General features: G+C 51.3%; 8 protein-coding genes across 8 annotated transcripts; 4 read left to right on the top strand and 4 right to left on the bottom strand.

Moving 5' to 3' along the window:
• Nucleotides 1-5,301: 5,301 nt before the first annotated feature.
• T069G_01230 (uncharacterized protein) lies at nucleotides 5,302-6,060 on the top strand (the record flags this gene model as incomplete). The annotated part of the gene is made up of 2 exons (XM_056168440.1): nucleotides 5,302-5,559; nucleotides 5,647-6,060. 2 exons carry the CDS (start codon nucleotides 5,302-5,304, stop codon nucleotides 6,058-6,060), a joined length of 672 nt encoding a protein of 223 aa, XP_056033756.1.
• Nucleotides 6,061-10,154: 4,094 nt separating this feature from the next.
• On the bottom strand, nucleotides 10,155-12,788 carry T069G_01231 (transcription factor IIIC subunit delta n-term domain-containing protein; the record flags this gene model as incomplete). Its single annotated transcript, XM_056168441.1, has 6 exons — nucleotides 10,155-10,345; nucleotides 10,411-11,097; nucleotides 11,154-11,331; nucleotides 11,388-11,645; nucleotides 11,699-12,484; nucleotides 12,774-12,788. 6 exons carry the CDS (start codon nucleotides 12,786-12,788, stop codon nucleotides 10,155-10,157), a joined length of 2,115 nt encoding a protein of 704 aa, XP_056033757.1.
• Nucleotides 12,789-13,331: 543 nt separating this feature from the next.
• On the bottom strand, nucleotides 13,332-14,565 carry T069G_01232 (peptidase c13 family domain-containing protein; the record flags this gene model as incomplete). Its single annotated transcript, XM_056168442.1, has 2 exons — nucleotides 13,332-13,965; nucleotides 14,033-14,565. 2 exons carry the CDS (start codon nucleotides 14,563-14,565, stop codon nucleotides 13,332-13,334), a joined length of 1,167 nt encoding a protein of 388 aa, XP_056033758.1.
• A 1,048-nt stretch (nucleotides 14,566-15,613) lies between these two features.
• T069G_01233 (uncharacterized protein) lies at nucleotides 15,614-16,332 on the top strand (the record flags this gene model as incomplete). Its single annotated transcript, XM_056168443.1, has 4 exons — nucleotides 15,614-15,673; nucleotides 15,821-16,063; nucleotides 16,133-16,185; nucleotides 16,248-16,332. 4 exons carry the CDS (start codon nucleotides 15,614-15,616, stop codon nucleotides 16,330-16,332), a joined length of 441 nt encoding a protein of 146 aa, XP_056033759.1.
• A 96-nt stretch (nucleotides 16,333-16,428) lies between these two features.
• T069G_01234 (uncharacterized protein) lies at nucleotides 16,429-16,821 on the top strand (the record flags this gene model as incomplete). Its single annotated transcript, XM_056168444.1, has 1 exon — nucleotides 16,429-16,821. One exon carries the CDS (start codon nucleotides 16,429-16,431, stop codon nucleotides 16,819-16,821), a length of 393 nt encoding a protein of 130 aa, XP_056033760.1.
• Nucleotides 16,822-18,179: 1,358 nt separating this feature from the next.
• Nucleotides 18,180-20,250, top strand: T069G_01235 (uncharacterized protein; the record flags this gene model as incomplete). The annotated part of the gene is made up of 2 exons (XM_056168445.1): nucleotides 18,180-18,214; nucleotides 18,294-20,250. 2 exons carry the CDS (start codon nucleotides 18,180-18,182, stop codon nucleotides 20,248-20,250), a joined length of 1,992 nt encoding a protein of 663 aa, XP_056033761.1.
• Nucleotides 20,251-21,025: 775 nt separating this feature from the next.
• T069G_01236 (mitochondrial carrier protein domain-containing protein) lies at nucleotides 21,026-22,171 on the bottom strand (the record flags this gene model as incomplete). Its single annotated transcript, XM_056168446.1, has 2 exons — nucleotides 21,026-21,702; nucleotides 21,832-22,171. The coding sequence occupies 2 exons, from the start codon at nucleotides 22,169-22,171 to the stop codon at nucleotides 21,026-21,028; spliced, it is 1,017 nt and encodes a 338-aa protein (XP_056033762.1).
• Nucleotides 22,172-23,504: 1,333 nt separating this feature from the next.
• T069G_01237 (uncharacterized protein) lies at nucleotides 23,505-25,491 on the bottom strand (the record flags this gene model as incomplete). Its single annotated transcript, XM_056168447.1, has 4 exons — nucleotides 23,505-24,464; nucleotides 24,522-25,349; nucleotides 25,417-25,430; nucleotides 25,488-25,491. The coding sequence occupies 4 exons, from the start codon at nucleotides 25,489-25,491 to the stop codon at nucleotides 23,505-23,507; spliced, it is 1,806 nt and encodes a 601-aa protein (XP_056033763.1).
• Nucleotides 25,492-25,956: the final 465 nt, after the last annotated feature.

Consider the following 25,956-nt stretch of genomic DNA (forward strand, 5'->3'; position numbering starts at 1 on the left):
TGGGCATTTGTTGTCCCCTCTCGTTTCCTACTCTCACTCTCACTCTCTCAGACAGCCGTACCTCTTTAAAAGGCGACCAGAGGAGCTATCCAGCCAGCAATAAGCGGGGAGGAGAAGGAGACACGACAACGACCCAGGCGCACACAGGTCACCTTTCACCTTGCACGGGCAAAAAAGAGTCCCTGGCTCTGATATAGGGATGAGGAAGAGGTAATTTGGGGGACCCAGGTAGCTTATTAGGCGGGAAATCGGGAGATGTACTTGGCAAGTCTGGACACTTGAACTGCTTGCCTTGCGTACCCTAGGCTTAGGTCTAATACCGTATGGATGCCATGTTGGACACGGGAAGCGCGCTAAAAGACGAGCAGCGTGGGCAGCCAGCCCCAGATAGCAAGCAGTTACATGGAGAGGTCCAGCCTCCACAAAGAATTCGTACTAAGCTAGCCCGCCCACGTTTATTCGTGTGTATCCATGGATGTCGGTTTGGAGCTGGGGCGAGATGCGCCACTCACGGGTCGACGATGCCGCCCAAGTCTCTGGAGTGTGCAAGCCACCTCGGCGAGCAATAATAACACCGCCTCGGACGTCGAAAGGTATGCAGCCACGCCTCTGATCCACGTGTAGATGGCCAGTGTACTAGGCTGGTGGCCACGTAGGGCTGCGAGAGCACAAGAGAGAGAAGCGGATATGGATATCAAAGGGGAGAAGGACGTCGCCCCTAGTAGCCGCTCTGGTCTGGCACGTCACTTTGAGCCCAGTGCCCGATGGTGGGCGCTTTGGGCGGGTCTCTGTCGAGGTCCGGGATTTAATATGTAGAGATGCGTGTTTACATGCACATGTGAGTGCGCAAAGCTTGCTAGTAAGATGGTCTAAAGCAGGCTGGCAGATTTGCCAAGTTGCCTGTGCTGTGCTGTGCGGTGCTTGCGCTGTGCTGGTTGGCCCTGGCACAAGGTCGCCGCCTCTTGGTCTTGGGTTACCAGCCTCCCCTGCTCGCAATAGACGTGCTGTGGACATAGCGAAATACGGCGTAATATCACTGTCTCTCTTTTTGCGGAGGGCGACCCAGACGCCAGACCAAGAGACAAGAGGCAGCGCCTGGGGGGGTGCGGGCGGGATGCCGTGCCTGCGGTTCGTTCGGACAGACTGACAGGGCCGCCTCTTCCCTCACGCGCACAGTACAGGACACACCAAGCTCCGTAGTTACGCGGACATGCTTTGTTCGGTGTGACAGCATTTGACGGCGCAGAGATGGGCGATCATGAGACAATCCCTTGCTGGAGCCACACTCCCGACAGACTGGATTCTGACATGCCATGGTGGTACGCCAGCGCCGTTATGGCGGGGCAAGAGGCTGCTTAGCCCTAGCGACGCCATCTTGTGTCCTGTGCGAGGACGGCCGTCAGAGGGCAGGATTTTGGGTTTGTGGTGGTTTTGCTTGGTGCCCGCGCGCTTGCAAGCATCCACGGCCTTTGGTTCCCCCTCCTTACGGGAGCCCTCCGAGTGGGAGATGACCGCCTGCGACGAGGACGAAGAGGAGGAGCAGCAGGAGGAGTCGAGAGAGAAGAGGGGAGTCGACAAGCAAGCAAACAAGCACAGCACGGTACATGCATGAGCCGGGGCGCGTTCCGACAGACAGTGCAGATTCGAATTCAGACTCTGACACCCCGGTCTGTTGCCATGTGGTTTCTAGTCCCAGGTCCGGGGTGTTAAAATTGAATCGTGTTTGTTGTATGAGAGAAAAGAGATGGCAGCAGATTAGAGGACCTTGATGAAAACGCCACTCATCCGTAGTTACATTGCAACTGTTTCCGAGAAGGAGCGCCTGGTCTGCCACACGCCCCCCCAATCTTGGTATGTACAGGGCAAGCACGTACTAAGGCAAGATGGATGGAGATCAAGGCGAAGAAAAAAAAAAAAAAAAAAAAAAAAAAGAGGTACCTGACTGGAGGCCGTGCATTGCTGGGTTACTAAGGCAAGTTCCGTCGTACATGTAGCAAAATACTCGATATAGTGGTATCCGGTACTAGCGGTTCGCGGCCGGGTTCGTGCTCGAGCTGCCCCTCTTCCACGTTGTTTTCCAGTGCACCGACGGGCCTTGCAGGGTTCAAATGTTCCTTGCCTCTCTCATCCAGCGCTACTATACTGCCTTATTAGTATGGAGGTACTTTAGGTGAGGAGGGAGGACATCCCATCAAATGAACATCAAGTTGAGGGTAAATTAACACCGATTATGAAAACATGGCCAAGAGATGAATGAGGTCATGTACCCCTACACAGCCGCCATGTTCCTCGTCCTTTCCGGCCCCCGATGCGATGCTACGAGTATGCCTGACGACTAAGGTTTCCACCCATCGAAACCTTCTGGCGCTGGAGGTGCCGCTGGAGGTGCCTGGGCTCGTAACCCAGCGTTGATCACGAGGCGCTCGATTTCTCTCGATACGGGATGCGCGCCTTTTCAGCCCTCCAGTGAGCTCTAGTGTGAAAGTGACTGTAAGTGTGTGTGTGTGTTGGCCTGTGCCTTAGCTGCAAAGTGTTTTTCCTGTGCTTGCATCTCACATTCCTCTCCTCTGACGGCTGTCGCTGGATCTTGGCTCAAGCTCACCCAACCGCTGGCGATGATGCGAATGACTTCACACGAGACTGACAAAAGCTTCTCACCCTCTCTCGCGACTTCGCTGCTCCTCTCATTTCCTGCTCTGGCCCTTTCTCTCGCAGCACCAACCTGAAAACGTGTACAGTATCGCAAAGTATGCGTGCAAAGTCTTAAGTAAATTGGCTCCTCATCTCGGCTCACCCCGGCGTCTCCCCACGATGATACGCTGACCCAGCTCGAGCTCAATTTCAGCCGCGACACAAGTCAAATCAAATCACATTGCATGCCATGGGTCTGGTTCCGCGCGCCTCTCGACTGGCACGCTAGCTTCGCATGGGTGACTGATCGTGAAACGCAGCAGCGGGTGCAGCAGCTCCCCTCGCAATTGAAGATTGACATGTTATCCGGTGAGTCTTGCGAGGGCGCAATTTCGCCGTGCATCTACTACTACAAGAATGGATCCTGGAGCAAGAAACAAGACTAACCTTCTCCACCGTGACGAACTGCTTCAGGGAGTTCCGGCCAGTCAACTCGCGGGGGTGACTGTGCTCCCGAGTTTTCAACTCTGGGTTGGCAGACAGCTAAGAGTTGAGTTGCAGCCTTTTCCAGCCCAACGGCCTATTTTTCGTTTCTTTTCTCGCCGCACCGGAACACGGCCGTGCTCAACTGTCTAGTTGCTTGCCTCGCCCTTGGTTTGAATCGAACTGCCGACGGAGAACAAGGCAAACAACCATCCGCACACCCAACGCCTCGTCCTCAGGGTTGAGCCACCACCCCCATCTCTGCTGGAATAGAGTTCCTCGTCGTTTTTGTATTTATGCCCTCGATGGCTCGTTTTCCCTCAGCTCCCAAGAGTTGCCAGCTACCAAAAGGCTGAGAGCAAAAAAGGGCTGACAGCCCAGCCCAGAGGAACAGTACGAATAGGGAGGCGCCACAGACTGGGCCTGACGTGTGAGCAGAACAGCCAGAAAGGGAAACGGACGCGACACCATTCGCCTCTCTGGTAGCGGCTGAACTGGCTGATTACGTATGAGCTGAACAAAACGTAGAAGCCAAAAAAACCACCTGAAGCGCCCTCCGTGATCTGGAGGGCCGAGAAAGGCAAATCGAGTCTGGCCCGGCAGCCGATCTGGATCCAAAAGCTTAAAAAAGGGCTTGCCAAATGGAGCGATAGAGTACCCCTATCCACGTGAATTTGCCCTATGGACGACACTAACGGGGGCTCCAGACGAAGCGACTGGACAACGGTCTTTGCCGCAGCTGCGCGAAGCCGATGCTACGGAGTACTGTGCCGTCCGTACGCAGATGCCTATGCCAGCTATGCCTAATGCTAATACTCCGTCGACGCTACTATTAACCGGGCCTGAGCGGTCGACCCAAATGCCTCTCTTCCGCAGCAAGGAACCAACCAATGGTTACACTACATGAAACTAGACAACTCGAGCCGTCGCGGCGAACCAAGAGCCGATGGCCAGAGCCGGCACCGGTGGCAATGCCAAGGAAGGGTCCCCGAAAATCACGGACCTCCGCCACTGGGTTCCGCGGCCGATATGCGGCCGTACTCGTGCTTCGTGCTTCGTGCTTCGAGTTCTGTTTTGTTTTGCCATCCCGTCTCCGTTTACTTGCCCCTAGCAGAGCTGAACTGTGGCCCAGGAGTCGCCGAAGCCGTTGAAGATTTATGGATAATTCCCCGACATTCAGATTCGTCGTATCGTACGATTATGATGCGTCCATCTGGACGGCAAAACGGCTTTTCTCCTCGGGAATATCCAGAACTGCTGCAAGGACTGTTGTCCTGGCCTACGGCTTCTTCCGGGTTTCCAATGCCGTCCTTTTTACCCAAGGCGGAAAGTTTTTGGTGTCCCTATTTTTTCTGTTCCTTTTTTACTAAGCACCACAGCCACATCCCAGATCCCAGATCTGGGTAAGGCTAGCGGCCAACTCGTTCATGCGTCCGAGTATAAATAGCGACTCGGACAAAAAAACCACTGGATTACTATATTTGGCACGGCATAGCTCTGGGACTATTTGGATGCGGTGAGACGCTGCCTGATGCTTACATACCCGTGCCTTAATGATCCTATTCCTGGTCCGAGCTTTCTTGGTGGTTGTCAGAGGCCCAAGTATTGCTGCCTCTTATACAGCCTCCAAAGGCTGCTCTGCTGGTAAAAAAGAAGCTGCACAACTTATATGACAGAAAAGTGACATTTTCGCATCCATTATCAATTTCAATGACATTTTTCCGCCGCCGTAATGGCATCGCATAACACCGACGATGATGTTTCAGTGACTGTAAGCTCCCAAGACACGACTGCAGTCTATTCCCAAAGGGGCGCCAACTTACACAGCTAAACATGCATGGATGCATGGGGGGCTTTGCGTGGCGCAGACTGATTTGAGCCAAGATCGGATGCTCGTTGGCCAGTTGCTTGGGCTTTTTTCGTGTTTTTCCAAGATCTGCGCCATTGGACCCTCCTGTTCACGAGAATCAACGTGTAATACGAGAGGGAGCTATCCGAATCCTTCGGGATCGACCTCCGTATTTAAGGAGCTATGTCCCAGCTCTTGTTGTTGTTCTCCTTTTTGTAAAGTAAGCTGCTCTGCATTGCTCTCAAATAGCATCCTCTTGCTTTCCATCATCTAGCGTTTGCTTTCTTTTCCTTTTACATATAGATCATCGCGCTTGATTATACTTGCATACATACAAAATGCCTTCCATCAAGAGCCTCCTTTCGGCCTTTGCCCTTGCGTACCTGGCCAACGCAACCACCATCAAGATTACAGCCACCTCCTCCAACACCTTTGATCCTTCAACCATCAAGGCAAATGATGGCGACGTCTTGGAGTTCATTTTCGAGCCCAAGAACCACTCCGTGGTCGCTGGTGACTACCGCTACCCCTGCTCTCCCTTGGAGCTCGGCACCGGCTTCTTCTCTGGCTTCTTTGCGACATCCAGCGGCGAAAATGTACGTCTCTCTCTCTCTCTCTCTCTCTCGCTCACTCCTACAATCACCACTACTTCTAAGTACCATATCCTAACATGAGGGCATTAGGACAAAGTCTTTCGCGTAGAAATCAACGGAACCGACACCATTCCGTTCTACTCTTCGCAGGGCAACGAGTGCGCCGGCGGCATGGTTGGCATCATCAACCCCAAGGGCAACCAGACCCTCGACGACTACAAGAAGCGCGCTTCAACCCTGGCAAGGAGTGTCTCCCCCGGCCGAACCTCCTTTGGCGGAGAGATTGCCGACAATGACAGCAGCTCAGACAACTCCACCAGCGGTGATGGCAACGGAAAGGGTGGTAGCAGCGGTGGCAGCAGCTCCGGAAAGGGAGGCAGCAGTGGAAGCGGAAGCGGCAGCTCGGGCGACAGCTCTTCTGACAAGGACGGCAAGGATAACGGCAGCGTCTCTTTGTCTATCTCCGTTGGCGCCCTCGCACTCGCTTTCATGATGGCGATTTAAAAAAATTGGTGCTTTTTTGGGAAGCAAATCATTAGATACCCTATTAGACTGGATTTGCTGCTGTGCCCTGTCAAGTCAGAGGAAAGTAGTGCTTATGGGCTGGATTGATGTCGGCCTTAACTGTGGATACATGCAGATGAAAGCGTGTTGGTTTTAGCTTGGTCATCCCATCAGCGTATAGAAACATGAGACAATAATAATAATTTGGTAATGCATGTTAATTTACGTTCTCTTACGCATCCTAACCGTGTTTAGAATGTGCCCAGAATCCGGATATATATAGGTGTACTATATATCCTAGCCTCTGGCGAATTCGTTTTGTTTTGGATATATATTTATAATACGAACAGCAACTAGGTGTTGTTATTGCCATCGGTTGAAATGTCTGACCGGCGAATGAGAATGGCAACTTTGACAATCTGTATCAACGGCGGCAGATTGGTGGACGTATAACGGCGACAGCCGACGCTTGTTCTTCCCTTGCAAGAGAAGAGCGTAGCATTTCACTTATGAAGTCGTATGGCAACACAACACGAGGCTGCTGACTGGGCGCTCTGAGGTAAGCATTTCGCGCTCGCGTCTTCTTGCCAGCCCGGTTCTCAATGGCCTTTCTATTTTCATATACGAGAAATTACATAGCGTTGAAGGAAGGATGCTGCGAGTCAGAGTTTCATTATTCCAGGTTATTATATGAATATGCAGTTTCAAATAAGTGAAGCTTTTAATGAAGATAATTTGTTAATCTTAAGAATCCTCATTGACTATACGGAGTATATGAGTTTTATTACTCTAGTAGCTGGTAGTTCTGAAGACCAAGGATCTTCCATGAATGTATCTGCTATTATAGGCTGGTATCAGGTCACTTGAACAATTGCTCGTCACCAAAAATAGTCGTGGCCTCATGATCTTGATTACACACTCCCAGTGGCATTTGTGGCAATCTTAGTAATAATAGACGTGATAAATCTGACACACTTTCTGCTACTACCAACAAATAAAGGTCTGAATTTCATTGGTCTAGGTGTAGCTTGATGCAAGTTTCTCCGAATGGCGTAAATGTTATCGAGAATACCATTGAGTGAGTGCTATCAGATTGTAAATTAGTTACTTTTCCAAAGAGGATGTCTTCCATCAGAGCAATAAGTCGTTCCTTCATATGTCTAGCCTAGTACATGTAGATATCCTATATTCCCGCGCACTATTTTTCGCATCTTGTTACATTATTTAATCATGAGTTTGTGAGATTGAACTCACAGTCGACCTTGCTAGTCGCTGCCATTCTAATTTCTAGATCTTCTGTGTGCGAGGATTCTGGATCGCGTGCTAGGTTGGAATGGCCTTGCCGTGGAAGCTTTTCTTGTTGCTGGGCGACTTCTTCACGATCGCTGCACCGTTATCGCGGTGGAACGCCTGAAGGAAGTCGAAGAGTTCCTCGAACGAGTCATATTCTTGCGTTGGCGGTGGCAGAGGAATCTCTAGGCCAACAGCTTTGTTTGAGATCGCCATAGCTTAAGCTTTGTCTTCTTTGTCTGGAGGCTATGCAAAGGTTTGCCCGATGATATGGGCAAGCTGTCGGGAGGGTATCTTTGACTTGCCCTGCAACTGTGAAAGACACCTTGTATGGGGATATGTCGTGATCCTCAAGTAAAAAATATGTCAACGAAATATATCGACTTGGAATGGTTTGATCTGACGTGTTGCTCATGGCGTGAATATTTCTGGTGGTGTTCCAAGGGCCGGGGCATAGAATGTCGGATGGGGTCTTTCGCTCTTGGTGCCAAATACTTCGTCTGTTACTATTGGTTCCCCTGAAAGTCTTGACACTAATTTCAAGGCTTTCTGTGAATCACTTGAGGTTTTCCAATAAGGGAGAGTTATCGCTGTGGATTGATGCTGAGGGGCATCCATTTGCGCATTCGTTTGTGTGCGTTTTTGTGAACATTGATGTCTCGCCCGTTCGTAGGGGTAGATGGCCTTCAGAAAGCCACAAGAGAGTCGGAAGCGTAGTCTTTGGGTTAAAATGGTTGTTTGCAAGAAAGCTGATATACCGAACATGGTGGAAGTTTACGCCTGTGTTCATGATGTTGACCACGCCCCTCCAGAGGAGCACATTCTGCGGAGTCTCGGTGTCGGAAGTGTCACCTGAAAGACAGCCTGCTACATTGTTTGTTTGGGTTGTCGTGACGGCTGTTGAGTTGCTCATAATCTTTCGTGTGCCCGAACTTCTTGCTGCCTGTTTTGCTCATTGTCTTGTATCTGCCCATGTGGTGGCTCTCAAGTGATGCAAGTGTCGCGTGGATACTCGCCGTAGTCTGTCGATTAGAGGTTGTATTCCTTCTTGTTGTTGGGGGCTCCATTTCCTATGTGGTGATGAAGTATGCCCATCCCTGTGTTATTAGGCGTGATCGAGCTTCCAAAGTTTAGCTACGCTAGAAAAAGCTGCAAGTCGATGACGGCCCATTGTAAATCTAGAGCAGCCTTCATATTCTGCCATGCTCGCTGAAAACATCAATCTCGAAAGTCTGACCAATCTCCAGCTCATGGAAGCAACTTCTCTGCACATCGGACGCCGTGGATTCAGACATCTCGTCGACAGCTTTATAGTTGCTAGCTGCGCCATAGTAGTAAAAGTCGAGAATTTTGGACGTTGATTGGCATCTAGTAAAACTGGATTTGGACCCGAGTAGAAAGCCCGCCGTTGGAAACAATGTCCGGGCACTGGAGGCCGTGTGCCGCCAAGATGAGCCGTTGTATTCGTTCTCTTTGTTGTCATCTCCCATGCCTCTTTTCCAGTGGTAGAGACAGAATGGATGAACAGTGGATATGGAGATCGTATGTATAGCTGTTGATGAATCGCTGGATGTGGTCAACATCGTATGATAGGGGTACATGTAATATACAAGTGTTATTGTCGCTATTTTCTGGGGCTCTAGGGATATCCTCGAGGATTGCCTGAGCATAGTGTAAATCGGCAGAGTATCTGTTTCAAATGCGAGGCAATGTGCTGACGGGTCTCTGGGAGCGTGTGTAAGTAGTTCCAGAAAGAAAGTGGGAACGTCGATGTTCGTGATGTATTCGGTTTGTTCCTCCAGATTCATATTGGTCGCCTGCTTGTGGTAGAACTTCACAGCAGCAACACCTCTGGCGTATTGTGCGTGCGCGGTCACATTGCGGGCAGTGGTATTATGGTCTTGAATGAGAACATCTCACGCTGATGGCGTTTGTGCCACCAACAGCAACAGCCGCTGTATCGCGTATAATCGCTTCTGAGGCCTGAGTGATACAGCACTTGTGCTGGCATTTTACTCGATACCGTCAAAAGAGCATAGTAGCTTTCTTCTTTGGCAATAGCAACAGCTACGTCAGGGACGTCAGTTAACCCAGTACAAGTTTCACACCCTCAACTCAGAGAGAGAGACTTACATGCAACAGTTTAGTCTGTTGGGTGACAAAAAAGCCTAAAGTTTTCCGATCTTTGTCTGTGTGTATGATGTGTGTGTTGGTGTGTCTGTGTGTTCAATCGTATCTCTGTTGCAGTCTTCGTCGGCCATGTCAGTTGTGGTCAAGAGTCAGCTGGCTAGTTATAAACTGTTCAGACAAATTGTAATGGAAACAGACGACCTATTTATGTCCAAAGCATTTGACCCAATTCCCTGGACTTTTGTTCTCAGAAAAGAGAAAAAGTCAAAGAAGAGGGTATATCCGCGTTATTCACCGCTTCATCGACATTCTAATGCAGAGACGCGATAAAGTTAACGCAACAGCCCGTTGACACGCCATCATTAGTGAGTCATTCACACATACTTCTGTATCTATGATGTGGAATCAAAGCATTTATCCGCCTTCATTAAGTGAATGTTTAGGAAGACAGCGGCATAATGCAGCGTCTTTAGGGGGCATCATAAATTCACCTGACAGTTCATCATGTCACCACCTTGCACAAAGTGTTTTAATCGGCATTTTTTCAATGAGCACGCGTTACACAAGACAAGAAGCCGACTGTTGTGTAATTCCCCAACACATCACAGCATGCTGAACCACGTAGATGCCTCCCCATCGCTGATTAGGTTAAGATAGAGACACAAAGCTTGCCCTCAAACGACAAACTTGCCACCACAACCTCCACACACTTCTCCCTGCGAATCCCCAACCGCATCCACACTCCCAAGGTGCTCCTCCGCCAACTTCTCCAGCTCAGAGACCTTGAGACAGCGCATCTTACAGACGCCGCAGACTCGAGATATCCCGGGTGCCAAGATGGGGATGCCAGATGTGGCACATATAGCTGCGTTAGGCGTTAGCATGATAGTAGACCAGAGAGAGAAGAAAGAAAACAAGATGATCCCGTACCGAATGCATGACGGTTTTCGCAAGTAGCTACGTCATCCTTGATAGATAGCCGAGCCTCACAGAATATACAGGGCAAACTCTTAGCCACGTGTTTGAATAGTGTTTTTAGTGGACTGGCCTGCTGTCTGCCAGACGAAGTCTTGTACCCTGGGGTCACGCCAGGAACGTCGCCTCCTAGCCCGTACATCCACTCCCAAACTCGGCCTTCCGTGGTCAGTGGCTTAGAGATTGGTCTCACGCGCTGGGGTTTATCGTCAGCATCAGCAGAGACTTGCCAATCAAAGTGAACGTTTGAAACGCCTCGACGATCGGGATGCTGCGTATCGTGCTTCGAGGCAAGGACGGCAGTACATCCATCGCCGGGGGACTTGGCCAAGCCCCAAAGGCGAAACCGGTACGGGTGGACCTGCAAAACGGGCTCGGCTGGCGCTGGAGGTGCATCTTGCATCGCCTTGTCTTCATCTTCAGAGTCCGACTCAAAATCCGAGTCTACACCATATAGTGCGGCCCTTCGAGAGACGAGACGGGCGTTCTGGTCCCCTATATCTTCTACCCATTGCGGAAGATTTTCTTCGGGCAAATTTGTCTGGTACCAGTCGAGATTCGTGGAGGTGGCGGATAGCCTAACCAGAGAATAGTATGGAATCGGGGGCTTATTATTGGGATCAGGATCATGCACAATGAGGCCTAGGGCAAAATTATAAGAACATGGATGATCTGATGATACGATATTTCAACGTTACCTGTGATGGGATTTGTCGATATATCCTCTTCGTCGGCATAGGCTGAAGCGCACTCCCAGATAGAGTGTCGAGGTGACGGCTCACTTAAGACACCGTTGAGCACGACCTGGAAAGACTTGATTGTGAATGGGGTTGTAATGATACCTCGGGCAGTATGGGAATCTCCCTCGGCCCATATCTGCTCCCATTAGTGTCAACAATCTTATTTGGATATGCAGAACAATCACTACTCACCGCATCCTCCCACTCAATCAACGCGTCACTAGAGAGAGGGAGACATATTGTCGTAGTGTCGCTTCGTTCGGATTCCACGTCGGGCAACTCGCCCCTCTCCCAGTCACCATACAATACGATCCTGCGGAAGCCAGCATGGTTTTTCGAAAGATATGCCAGGGTCGCGGTTCTGTTTCCATTGTCGACTAGCCAGGGGCTCCATTTAAGGGAAAAGATGCTGCCTTGAGGACTGAAATCCGGATCTTGTGGATCTGTATCCTAACTAGGAGTAAGTACAAGGCATGTACGGAGACAGTAGGAGGTGGACTCACTTCCTTGTGAGGGCCCCGTCCATCAATTCTGATGTGCTCCGTCAAAGTCCAGACCCATTCTTGCTCAGAGCCGCGTTTGGAAGAATCTCGGCGACGATGATACTGGATGCTCATGACAACAATCTGACCCATGTCGTTCAGGTAGGCCAACAAGGCTCTTCCCGGGGCAATCTCCTTGGCCCACGAAAATGAGATGATGCGCTCGTCCATGATACGAAACCCGTCCTCGGAATTGGAATCTGGAATCGGAAGCCTGGCTCCCAAGCCCCAAAGCACCCTCCAATTCTTAAAGGTTCGGGTTCTCATGCTCGACGTGGCGGATGACTGGCTGTCGGCCTGCTCCCCAAACGTGATGAGATTGCCAGTAGTTGTCAGGGCCATCAGCACTGGCCGAGAGTTGCAGCCAAGTCCATTTGGCGACCACTCTACTCTGATGACTTGTCCCAATGCTGCGCCAGACCCTGTAACCGTCCCAGTACCAACGCCTCTGAAACTGCCCTCGTCGCCCGTTCTAGGAGCTGGTAGCCTGATGCCTACTTGGGCACACAGCTGGCCATTTATCTTGGTATTTGGATTGATGACGGCAGACGGCTGGAGAGAGAGCGCAAACTGATACTGTGAGGCATCTCGTTCATCTGCGTCGGCATCGTGGCCGGCTAGATAGTCAGGCAAGAAGATGTAGATGCATTCCTGCGTCGCAACAGCTAGTTCAGCGTCGCATGACCAGGCAAGGGCATGTGGCGATGGCGGACGCGAAGTGAGAGAAAGCGTCTGGAGGGGACGCGCCTAAGACGATTGGTGGCCGAGGTCAGCAAAGATATTGATGTCGATATGCTGAACTCGTGAGCAAAAGAGGCTGCAAGGCAAAGAAAGAAATCAAGAATAGAGCTGCCGACTGGGGTAAGAGAAGCTGGAGAAGAAAGAGCTGGGATTGTTCTATACATATGAAGACGCTATAGGTTGATAGAATATTGAAGAGGGAAGACATTAAACAAAACATCAATATTGAAACCGAGAGATGCTCATCCAGATGCCTTGTCCAACCAATCACTGATCTCAAAGCTGCTCAACTCACCCTGAATCGGTCCATGCTATGGAGGGCTAGGCGTAGCCAATTTCATCAGAACGCGCAGGTTTACAATCTGATTCATTGGTGTCTTTCACTTCCGCTTGCGAACAATCCAATTTTCGCTCGGCAGGGTCGTCGAGATGAAAAGTTTACGAACAAGGTTCAATCTTGAAGAATGCTGCATGAGACTGGCAACGTCTAATTTGCTGCTGACTAAGCCATTCACCTGCGTGGACCGCCCATGATATCATCAACCTTTGTTTTTGAATTGAATTGGAGTTAAATTATTGCGGACATTTCTTTTCATGAAGAATTACTCTAATGATTTTCTATTTATTTTGAATGATTCAAGCTCGAGGGAAACTTACTGGCTACTTCTCTCGAGCTCGCGCTCAAGAGTTCAAGGCCTACTCAGCAGCGCTAAAGTGTATGGCAGTGATCAACGAGATTGTTCGTGTATAAATCTGATACCATTGATTCTTGCGCTAGGATGATATATAATCTAAGCTTAAATTCGGTGCTTCATAAAAACAAGACAAAACCAATACAAAAAACAGTCGCAAATTATGCTTCCAACAATGTGCCAACTCCCCACAATAGCGCACATCCAGCGAGCGCCGTGGCTCCAATGACCTTCTTCGTCCACCAGTCATCCTCGGTGAGAGCTTTGGCGCCCTGGATTTTCCTCGGCGGCGCCGTGGGAACGCTGGCGGGAATGGACGACACGTTGTGGCGGGCCGCATCCTCCTCGGCTTCCCTCTTCCTCAGCATGGCAATGGTCTTGCTTAGCTCGACTAGCTCTTCCTCCAAGGCTAGGTCCTTGGCTCGGTCGACCTCGACGTTTTGAATGTTGCCGAAGAAGTCGGTGATGAGGCGGCTGCGCGCGGCCTCTTCTCCGCCGGGGAAGAGATCATAGCGGACGCCAGCGGTGGAGTGGATCTTGTCGAAGTCGTAGCTGTCAAACAGCTCGCCGACGGTCTTTTTGCTGCTGAGGTCCTGTACATGGGCTTCTAGGAATTCCAGGTTGTAGTAGGTGTATCGGTCGATGACTGCGACGCCGACATCGCTGTCGGCATGGTGCGAGTATGATGATTGGTCGAGCTCGGATGATCCAGTGGCGATGATGTTGGGAGAGTAAAGTCTGCTGTACATAGTGTTTGCCTGGCAGGTATCGATCATGAATAGAATCTCGTGGTATCTGCATCGTATCAGAGGTTAGATGAATCCTGCTGCAACAAGAATATGGGGGAAAGTCTAATGCGCACCTCTTTTTCTCCCACATCTGCTCAAAGGCATCGGCAAGGTCGAATGCGCCAATCTCCTCAGCATCCTGAAACTTGAGAAACTCGTTTCCACCATGACCCGTCATGTACACAAAGATGTTGCTTCGGTCGTCGGTCAGCAGCCGCTTGCTTCGGGGTGTTTCGTCGCCGACACGATCCGTCAAGAGACGGATAAAGTTCTCAACAGTGACTTCGTAACCGCGGTAGTCGACCTCGATGTTGTCGCCGTACAGGTCGACCGCACGGTCCGAATTGCTGTAGACGGTGCCGGGGAACGCATTTCGGGGGTTGCAGGCCATGTCGTCGGGCAGCATGAGGATGATTTGCGAGTCGGGGATGCCAAGGCGCTTCACCGTTCGATACATGGACAGGACATTGGCGAGATGACGGTAATTGAACCAAAAGCGCGATGTGCAGACCAGGACGGCCCAGTTGCTCGTGTGCTCGGCGACTGAGGCCGATGCGAGCAGCAGCGAGGCCACGATGGCCTTGAAGCTCAGGCCCGAGAGCTTCATCGCGACGGTGGTGATGGTGATTTGATGTTGACAACAATAACGACTGGATACCTCGCAGATTCGTAGGTACTAGGTAAGTATTGCTAGCTTGATGGAGGTTGTCGCGAAGCCATAGTCATGCAGGTTGATTGTATGTATCGATCAATGAGCTGCAGGTATGTGGTCAAGTCCAGCTCGGCAATCTTGGGCGCTTACAAATCTGGGCCCCCTTTTTTACCAACAGTTTCATGGGCAGAATAGCAAGTAGAGAGTACGATACTGAATGCCGAGTTTTATTAGCTTTATAAAGTACACAGTACCCCCACCTGAAAATGTGCCCTGAAAATGACTACCGCGGGGCGTGTGGAGCAGCAGAGAGGGGTGCATCTTGGATAAAGGAAGTACCCGTTGCTAGCGGCCGCTAATATGTGAAGCATGTGATGGAGCAGGCGAAATTACAAATCCGGAGAAGTATCATCGGGGATTTTGGATATTGACTGCTCGGTTGAAGAAGTCCCTTGGGCTGGTGGGTTTAGGGAGTAAATACTTGCCTATACGGATATACGGATAGAGAGGAGAATATATCCGGGATGAGTGGCGCGATCCGACATCTCGGTGTCGCGGAGTATGTAAGCGCTCATGTTTGGTGTCAAGCTGATATTAGGACGCCTCATCGGAAGTTTCCGCGAGATGCATTAATTAGTAGGCACACCCTTGGCTGTACAGTATGTACTCGCAGACCATCTTTGTTGCCCGTAATATCAGCAAGTGACACACATACAGAGCAACTGAGACGCCATGGATACACGTAAGAGGATGTGGTCGTATTGCTTAGTAGGTGCCAAGCCAGCAACATCAAATCCAACACACATTGGAGGAAGCATTAGTAAGATGGCAAAAGCAAGGGCAAAGGATGAGATCCGGATATGACACACCCCCATAAAGGAGTATACTGCATTGTGTTAGTTTACTATTTTGGTATCTTGATAGAGGAGAGGAAAGACATGGCGCTCCAACATGATGCGTCGTCAGTGCGGATGCTTCAATTGTTTGCTCTTGCGTCGCAATCATGCGAATCTTGACCAACACACACATCCAACGACCTCTACCGTCCTTGGCCAAGGTCTGGGTCCGAGAGTCATGCCTTGATATATAAGGCAAGGACTCAGAATCCTGATACCCAGTAACAACAGCTCAGCACCCAGTATTCGCAGCAGCCCACCACAAAATGGACATGGAGAGCCTGATTCGGAATCTATCGCAGACACAAATATAGGCATTCTTTGAGAAGAGCGCCCCTGTAACGCAAGCTCAATGCAACACAGAGGCTGAACGCATCACGGGCGAACCTGTCAAACCTACGGCGGTGCAGGGCGGATGCAGCTACACTGTTATCACTGAAAGTGGCTCACTTGTTATCCAATTTCGCAGCAGCGACTCTGCTTTAGACCTTGGCTTTCTCCAGGACATCGAACAAGCCTACAAGGGCTTCGTTCCACACCATGAGAGCGTGGGCAAGGTAGGCAATGTCCACGTCTACAGGATGAACAATGTCGGCGGGGTATCGATGTATCTGGCCCGCGATTAGCTGCATGCGAATGATTGCTTCCTCCTGAAGAGGACCCTGAAAGACTACGCAAGGTCTGTGGGAACCCCAAATCTAAAGCTAGAGGGAGCCGTGCAGCTGACTTTTACCAACGCAGGTTCTTCAGCTCGGCATGGTGGAACACGCCTCAGGCAATGAAGGATACAGACCGTGGCGAGCTCCTCCAAAATTACGACGCCTAGCTTGCGGCGCTAGAGAGAGGTTTGCCAAGTCGCTTTCACCAGACTCTAAACAAGATCAGATCGCGACTCCCGGAGCTCTTTGCTGGGGACTGGCCGATGGTCCCCAACCACATCGACCTCCAGGAGAACAACATCTACGTGGACACGACTTCGGGCAGTCTCGTCGGTATCTGCGGCTGGAAGGACACCGAGGTCAGTCCGTTTGGAATGTCGCTGGGCGGTCTCGAGGCCATGCTAGGGATCAGAAGGGTCAGCGTGGGCTACACCTATCTCCCCAACCAGCAGGCCCTTCGCGATGTGTTTTGGGCGGCGTTTAAGGAGTTGATGAAGGGCTACGACGATCGCGTGGAAGTTGCAACGATTGCAGGCCTCTTCCTAAACAATGGCTTTCAGCATGACGAGCATGGCAACACGATTCCGGCGCAGGAGGGAAGCGATGACTTGATTTTTCTCGATGCAGTTATCCTGGGGAATTCGTCATCTCAATAGCTGCCTGTCATGTATTTCGTACCTTCGCACCATAGACATAAAGATGTGATGCCTGTTTCACTCGGAGAGGGAACCCGGTTAAAGATACGGAGTAGGCATATAGTTTGAAGATCTTGAAAATAAGAACGAGTGGGGGGCGCCAGTGCCTCCAAAACGATACCTTACCCCGACGTCACTGGGGCGGATGCTCTGCTAAGACTGCTACCCCCGCGTTGCAGTCGCGCGAATCTTTGGCCAAAAACTCACGCCTAAGCAAAAAGATGCCCAGAATCACAAGCCAGAAAAGCAAAAGGGCCGTCATGCATACCACCAACCAGGGTTGCATGCGCCCCACGTGCCCTCAATGACGAAACAGCCGGAACAAGAGAAGCGTGAAAAAAAATTCATGCTAGGGGACCATTGTTAAGAAAGGGAAAGGAGAAGAAAAAAGAAAAAGTCACCAGAGACATTATTAATTAAGGCCCAAGATGCACACAAAAAGAGGACGGAGGAGGAGGAGAAGAAGGAAAAACCGGCCCACGTCACATGGGAATCTCGGGGGGCGTGTCTTTTCCCAAAGGAGCAGCCGAGACGAGACAGCCTTGCCCCGATTGAACAAGCAGATTGAAATTAATTTGGCGGAGAGACTGTCAGTTCAGTACAGTAAGCGACTTGGTGCTACTTAGTAGTAATGATCCAATTTAATTTCCATCGCCTTCTTGGCCTGTGATAAATACATGAACATCTCGTCCCATCATCTAATTCCCTTCTAAAATCCAACATTGAACCCAGTAATTACAGCATCTCGCACGGCCAACAGGCGGCGTTACAGAGTTTCATTGCCACTGTCCTGTCTCTCTCCTTGCACGGCCTGACTGACCTCATCTCATCCATCACACTCGGCCTATCCCCCATCGAACCACCCGTCTGTCGATTCCTTGCGACTCTCGCATTCGCATCCTCAGCCCTGCAACTGCAACTGCAGCGTCTCCTCCGCTTCCATTTCCATCCTGCCCAGCTGATCAAACCCCGCCTGCAATTCCCTGTTCACTCTCTTCTCCAAGCCTGGTGTCATTCGGCCCCTCATATGCGGAGAAGGCAAGCCAGTGCCAGTGCGTAGGAGCGGCTGAGCCAGGCCAGCCAGCTGGACAGAGACACGTCAGAAAGCGGCTGATCAGGCGTCGGTGGTCTATAAAAGTTGCCAGGAACCAACATCAACGAATTTGTTTGTTTGCCTGCGTGGTTCCTCTATTCCTCTATTCACCTATTTGTCGATCTATCTCTGCACTTTAATCGATATACGCACTCCATCCAAGCTTCACGCGCATCGCATTCTTTCTACACCAAACTAAACCAAACCGCACCACAGAAGATCAACCATGGGCCGGTTACCGTCGCATATATTCGTCGTAAGGTAGGAGACAAACCCCCAAGTCTTAAATCCCACTGTTTTCCAATTGGCCAATCATTGCTAACCTCTGCAATCATCTCAGACACGGCAATCGACTCGATACCGCCAACAAGCAATGGCACCTCACCTCACCGACTCCCTACGATCCTCCCCTGACATACGGCGGCTTTCTGCAGGCCCGCCAGGTCGGCAACCAGATTGCCAGCATTCTGGAGCAGGCAAAGGTCGAGGCCGAGGTCACAAACAACGGCGCCTCCTTGACCGGGAAGCGCCGACGCTTCAGAGTCGTCATCCACAGCTCGCCCTTTCTGCGGTGTGTCCAGACGTCCGTGGGCATCAGCTCCGGCCTCGCCCAGACAGCCTCCGAATCCATATACCAGCCTTCCGATGTCATCGTCCCGCGCAAGGCCCCGATTGGGCAGCAGAGCCCACACAAGTCCGCCCTGTTACGGCTCGACACGTTTCTGGGGGAGTGGCTGTCACCGGAGTACTTTGAGATGATCACGCCTCCTCCGGGTCCGGCCCTCATGATGGGCGGCGCAAAGGCTGATTTGTTGCGACGCGAAGATTACAGCATCTACGCAGGCGTGCCCATGCCCAGTACCACTCAACCGGCGTCGAATGGCGCCCTCTGGAGTTCGCCGGTGGCGGCGTCTCCCTCGCAACAGCCCGCATCTGGATTAGGCCAGGGTAGTGTTTTCAGCTCCTCCGCCATGGCTGCAGCTCTGTCATCAGCATCCCAGGAGCAGAAGAAAGGCTATCAGCCTCCGCGACCATTGCATGCCATCTCCAGCAACGGCAAGATACCTGATGGGTTTGTCGCCCATGCTAGGGACTCGTGTGTCGTCATTGACTACCAGTGGGACTCGATGAGGGCGCCGCTGGACTTTGGCGATGGCGGAAAGTTGCCCGAGGAGTGGAAGTCGATGCACCAGCGCTTCCGCTCGGGGCTGAAGCGAATGGTCAACTGGTATGCGACTACGGACTCTCCCGACGAACTGCTGTGCGCGCCCGTCAGCACCGAAAATGACCACAGCTGCAGCGACAGCGGCTATGGCGAAGAGGAGGAGGAGGAGGTTGAGACGGTGGTCATCATCGTGTCCCACGGTGCCGGCTGCAACGCCTTGATCGGGGCCATCACTCACAAGCCCGTTCTCATGGACGTCGGAATCGCCTCCATTACCGCAGCTGTCAGAAGACCGGATGCCGATTATGCCAAAGCACTTGCCGTCTCCTCAGGGCACCAGGGCAGTGGTTCTGTAACTCCCCAAGCTGCCGTTGATGACTTGTACGAGATTCGCCTCTCTGCAAGCACAGAGCACTTGCGCTCCAACTCTGGCGCATCCGTCACCGCAAGGCCCGCATCTCCCAGGAACACCTGGAGCTCTTCTGGTCGTGGCCGCAACTCAACATTGCCCACCTCGCCTACTGTGGATGGACCCGTGCAAAACCCCCTTTCGTTCCTCGAGCCGCTCTCGACGGCAAGCACTCGGAGCACTTCCGCGAACCCGTCAGTTGGCCCCTTTACTCGACGAGATTCAGGCTCCAGCCGGCGGTCCCCCAGGGCGGCACCGCCTGTGAGCGCAGGATATGAGATTGAGGCCAACAGCTACACCACAGGACGGACGCGGGCTCCCTCTTCAGGATCAGGGCTGTGGGCACCCGCGCGCTCTTCATTGCGTCTGATTGATGATGTCGACGAGGAGGCAGTAGACGACTACGACAACATACTCCCCAATTTCGACAAGTTTAGGCCTATCTCTGACGAAAACATCAAGCCATCGCAGGAGGCTAAACCATTGGAGCCGTTTCCAAGTCTAGCTCCTGCCATCCAGCTTCCCACTTCTCCCAAGGGGCCGGTTTTCTCTGCTCCCATCAAACTCAACACGGACGTTTCGTTTGAAGACGCCGGGGATGAGATGCCTTTGTCGGGATTGGGCGGGCTCTGGACCTTGGCCATGCCGCCGAGCGAAGCGGATAGGCTTAGGGATTTGAGCCAGGCAAAGAGGAGGTGGACCGTGAATGAGAGGGCTTGGTGATTCCCCCCCTCTTTCTTTTATTAAGGGAGATCTTTTATTTGTTTTATCATTGGGGACGATTTGGAGCTCACTTATGGGAATTGTGATTTGGGATGAAGTTGGCGCAAACGAAGCATTAAAAAGGGGTCCAAAAAGGAGTTCTCCCCATGAGTCGAATTTGGATTTGTACAACAATTACAGCAGGGCGAAAACGGGGGCGGCATGAGCGATGGATCTTTTCAATCTTTGGCCTTGTGTTTTATATATATATCCTGGTGAATTTTTTCTCTTTTTTTTTGGGAGCGAAATACGTTTGGGTAGTTTGGGGTTCTGGAAATTGATCTTTTCTGTTTGGGTTTGGGTTTTGCATACGGGCTGGCTATAGATTTCAGACCGACAGAATGAATATCGCACTTTTCCTTGGTTCGCATGCAATATTGGAGTTACTTTTTTATTTATTTGTTTATTTATTGATTTGAAAAGGTGATGATGATGTATAGCCCTTGCGTCACCTTGTGTTGCAGAAAAAACAGACGGCAAAGGCATCTAATCTACGGGGCGAGTACAAGAACACCGCCGTCTAAATCCCTTTTCCATGACTCCATCATGCAGGAGAAAATAATCCAAACAATCATGAGGGTATGTCTCGATGCCTCCCTTCCCCCTCTTTCTCCCCTATATACTTTTCTTGTCCCTCCCGAAAATCCAAAAGTTCCTTTTATACGCGCAAAAACAAAACATTGCCAATGATATCGCAAAAAATTCAAGCCTTAAAATGAATCACAGATCACCATCATTATTTTGACCCAAACATCTTGTTCATGGCCTGGTGTGCCAGCTCCACGCCCAAGAATGTTGCTGCGTTGGCGGGAACAGCACGAGTGAGCGCAGGTCCGAAGCCAGGGAAGAAGGCCTTGTAACCGCCCTTGCCGTAAAGCTCGCGGATGACGCCTCCGATGGTGACGTTGCCCTCGGCAGTCTGGAGACGAGACTTGACAGTATCGACAGGGAAGACGGGAATCCACATGGCAACACCGGCACCAGCACCAGCGCACGTCACGGCGGTCAGGCTCAGCTGGCCAGTGGGCTTTCCAGTAACAGGATCCTTGGGGCTCAAGCTCTTCTTAATAACCTCGTAGGCAGCAAAGTATGCGGCGCTTCCGGGCCCGTCACGGGCGAGGGTAGCAACGCTGCCGCGGAAGACGGAGCGAATGCCGCCCTCGCGGTAGAGCTGGCGCACGACGTCCAGGCCGCCGCTGTACTTTGGCTTCTCGCCGGGCGCGAGCTGCTTCTGGCCCTGGACCTGCAGGATGACCTTGACGCGCTCGAAGGGGGCGGTGATGGCCGTCATGGGGATGGCGGAGAGGAAGCCGGCGGCGGCGAGCTGGCCGGTGGACAGGCCGTCGGGCCCAATGGTCGAGACGCCGCCGACGATTTGCTTGCCGAGATCGTAGCCCCAGAAAGACACGGCGACTATAGTTTTTGCGCACCTCTCGTCAGCTCACACATGTTCTCACCACAAAACTTGTGCCGAGGTTCGGCAAAAAAAAAGAAAACCCCAAGACAAAATGTCAAGATCGAGCACAGGGGAAAAGAACATACACATGGGCGTAACGCCAACCAGCGGCGCACTGACACCTGCATACAGGCCCCTTCTCAGTCCATCCCGCGCGACCGACTTGCGCACCACATCAATGGCGCTCGAGTAGACGCCGCGCTCGGCCGTCTGCAGGCGCACCTTGACCAGATCGAACGGGTGGCCGACGACGACGGCGCAAATACCTCCGAAGCCGCCGGCTGTCAGGGCGCGCAGCTGAGACAGAAGAGCGGACTGAGCGGCAGGCGCGGCGGCCTGGGCGGTCTCTTTGGCCTCTTGGGGCGAGGGGATCTTGTCGGCGATGGAGGAGACTGCCTCGGCGGGAGAGGAGCTTGAGGAAGACATTATGGCGGGGATTGTGAATGTGGAAAAGTAGAGAAGAAAGCAAAGCAAAGAAAAGAAGGGAGATTTGCGGAAGAAGAAAGAGGAGAGGAGAGGAAGAGCAGATATTAGAGAGGATGCGAAAAAGGAGGAGGAAGTGGAATATGGGGAGGTTTAGAAGGAAGCAAGAACGAACGCAGGTTGCTTCTAATATGCACATAGCCCGAACATCAAAAGGTACATGTACATCACGTCCGATTTAGCGCGTTCACTTTAGCGCAGGTACTTGTGGCGGCCGCATCTCTACGACCCAGATGGCATGTAGCATTCATCAGCTGTCAAGGGTTACTAAAATGACCTAAAATTTGTGTGTGGGATGGAGAACGGAGAGAAGGAAGTTCGGACGACGGGATGCGAAATGGCACATTACATTACAAACCCAAGGCTGATGATTCAGGGAAACCGGGGACAACTAAGTAGGCTGAGATATAAAGACCCGCGTGATGGTTGCCATATGACTGCGGGTTTTAGATCCTTCTCTCTCTTTTTTCTTCCTTTCTTCCTATTTCCCTCGAGGAAGCTTGTGATTATGCTTGGTGTACCGAAACTTGGTAGCAGAAAAGCACCTATATAGTCCGATTTGCACATGTCATTGGAATATCACCTTTATTCCCAAATGCTACCAGAAAATTGCGCTGCTACATTACACTTGACGCCTTGTGGCAGATATACACTTCAATTCAATTTGGCTTCATCCACCAACATATACCCTCTTAATGCATATCACCATACTGCCGTCCAAGCACACAAAAGTCAAGCTCAACCGCAGCCGGGTCCCGCCTCGAACCTCGGCTCGCTACTCCGTCCGTCGGCCGGGTCAAAGCTCCATGCCCCGCGTGACGGCAGTGTCGGGGGGGAAACTTGAGTTGTCTTCAAGTCCACGTAATAATGAGAAAACTGATAACCGAAAGAAAAATCGACCGAAATTTGCGCTGTAATTCCATCGAACTGTGATTTCTCTCCCATTCGGTAAATCGCCTCCGATGATGGAGGCGGCAGGGCGGCATGACATGTACATGTACCTGGTAACCCTCGGCCCAAGCAAGCCACCGTCGAAAGCCACTGCCCGTGGGGTAAAAAAAGGGAAAAGCGGGGAATCTTTTTTATCAACCCCACGTTCGTCATTCTCACGGCGCGCAATCACATGTCAGGCCAAAATACTATACTGTACTATGACGACTCTCATGCTTCCCATTCTTCCCCCCACGAGTATAGGCACGCTGTCACAATCATTAACTTGGAAATCAGATAGTAGCTAGCCTCTATAGTAATCCACTTCTAAAGATACACAAAAAAGTCAACCATCAACCTCCATTATAGCAAACGGCGTGTTAATCTCAACCAACTCCGCCTCCCAGCACTTCTTAACATTCTGCACAATCTCGCCTACAGTCCCCCATATCCTCTTCCTATTGCGCAGTCCCTTCAACTTATCCTCGTTTGCTTTAATGTCCGTATACAGCTGGTACCAATTCGTCCTATCTCGCGGCAGTCTCACAGGAGCCATAGCTCGCTTCTTTTCTTTAAATAGCCTTGTCTGGGCTTCCAATTCAGGCGACAGTGGCGGAGATTTAGGCTCGTTCTCTTCCCATATGGGATAGAAGTCAGGTTCGTTGGCCTTTAGAACGTCTGCTCGCCGGGTTCGCTCGGCCGTGTACGCTTCTTCCCGCTCCCGCATCTGCTTTAGGTAAGAAGCGTCTGCCATGGCCCAGGGGTACGGCATAGGGTCATCACACCAGGCTTCGTACACCCACGGCATCTCTCGGACCATCAACGTATGCCACAAAGTCATGGGTAGATGATAGAATGCCCGAGATGCCATCCGCAGCGACGCTATATCCTTTGAGCCGAGATGCCAAGCAATCGTATGCTTAAGCTCCGTTGGTAGCTTCAGAAACGGGTCGTCTTGCACTGCGGAAACATCTTGCTTCTCAGGCCGCTCTGGAAACGGACTGCTCTGGCTATCGAAATCCTCCGCGTCAGAAATAGCCGCATCGCAAATCTCCCTGAAGCCGGAGATGAAGACGGGATTGGCGGCCAAGTACTCCGCATCAAGCAAACAAGCCCACTTCCAGCCCTTGTTTCTCGCATCCACAATGTCGGGATGCCGTTCGCCAAACATGCTACGGGATGCAGTACTCTCGAGCTTCATCAATGAATCGAGGCTAACCCTACCCATCTGCTGCTTGCTTATCCTGATGAATATCTCAAAGCAGGTAGGGTGAAATGGAAGCACATAAGTTCCCCATCCAAAGAGCTGATAATCTTTGTTAGCACAGTGGTAAGTTTTATCTCATGTTTCCCGGCCACATACATCTTTCCATGTATCGCTGAGGTTGGACGCATGGAACCAGTCTGCTCCACCACGAATCGGTGCGCACTTCACATCTCCTCCATTCGGAGGCATGCAGTCTGATAGCCCCGTAAGATGGTAATTCTTTGACTCTCTCTCAAAGTCCATGTCGTCATCACTCGGCTCCCAATCGCTCGTCTTCTTGTAGAGCCCCTGCACTGTATGGCAATCTATCATTTCGTCGAGAGTAATCCTGTCTCCATGGTAGCCCCGAAGATTACAGCAGCCCGGGCCAGCGATGTGTTCGTATCTGCGAGCTGTTGGGAGCGCCATGATGTGATGATCAACTCCTATATCTTCGTCTTCCGCACCGCCTTCGTCGTCGTATGGCGCGGAGAGCGGCAAGAACTCGGTATCGTACTCTGGCTGCGGATCGAGTCCAGTAGCGTTGAAAAACCATTTATACTCTTCCTCCGTATCTGATTCTTGAGATTGAGACGAGCTCGTCTCGTTGTCTTCCTCAGTCATCTCATCGACGCCATCATCCTCAGCATTCGAGTCGTACTCCAAAGGTTCATCGTCCTCGTCGCTCTCATACACATACGAAGCATCATCCGGATCGTCCTCATACAAGCGCAGACAAAACTTCAGCTCCCCAGGCGGTCTCCCTCGGTAGACAGAAGCACAACTGCCATCTGGACATTCCTGCGCATCGCCACCCGAGAGCGCAACCCATTCCCGACTGTTATGCTTGCTAGTATAAGAATTTCCCCACGCAGAGCTGCGAGGCTCGCTGCGAGTCCTGATGCGATTAATATTGAACGTAACGCCGCATAGCTGACAGCCTGTCTGTAATTTGCGTTGCCTCGTTTAGCCTTAAATGGATCATCTCTGAGCCAAGCAGACGCCATCATACCTTGTCAATGGAAGCTGGTTAATGTAGTATTAGCCGGGCGCTATTTTTAGGAAGAGGATACATCGCCATACTCATTTGTTCACGACACTGGCCTCATTCACGAGAAGCAGATGTGAATCTGCGGTTTCACTGCGTTGGGAGGTGAAAGATGTCTAGTCTTGGAATATTGCCTCTTTTACACCTACCCCTCCTACCCCTCCATGAATCACGGATCCTGTGCTTACATCACAGCTTCCGACTAGAGCATGTAGTTACAGCTCCGGCTCTATTTATACCTCCAACCCAGATCGAGCTCTCATTTAATCGCCATTAATAATATACAAGACCGGATATATCACCAACTCGCAATATATATTGATTCGAAGGTGTCTGTCCACCACAAGTGCCCGGCAGCTTCAGCGCTCGAGACAATATTACGGACTAATCGTATTCAACCTCAGTAACTGGCATATTCGTGTTGCTTCAATCTCCAGTGGGAAGAGAGTGGGAAGAAAAAAACTCCATCATGTATCTAGGCAATTCTAGTATATGCAATCAGGA

This window comes from Trichoderma breve, chromosome 1, assembly GCF_028502605.1.
Source record: "Trichoderma breve strain T069 chromosome 1, whole genome shotgun sequence".
NCBI lineage: Eukaryota > Fungi > Ascomycota > Sordariomycetes > Hypocreales > Hypocreaceae > Trichoderma > Trichoderma breve.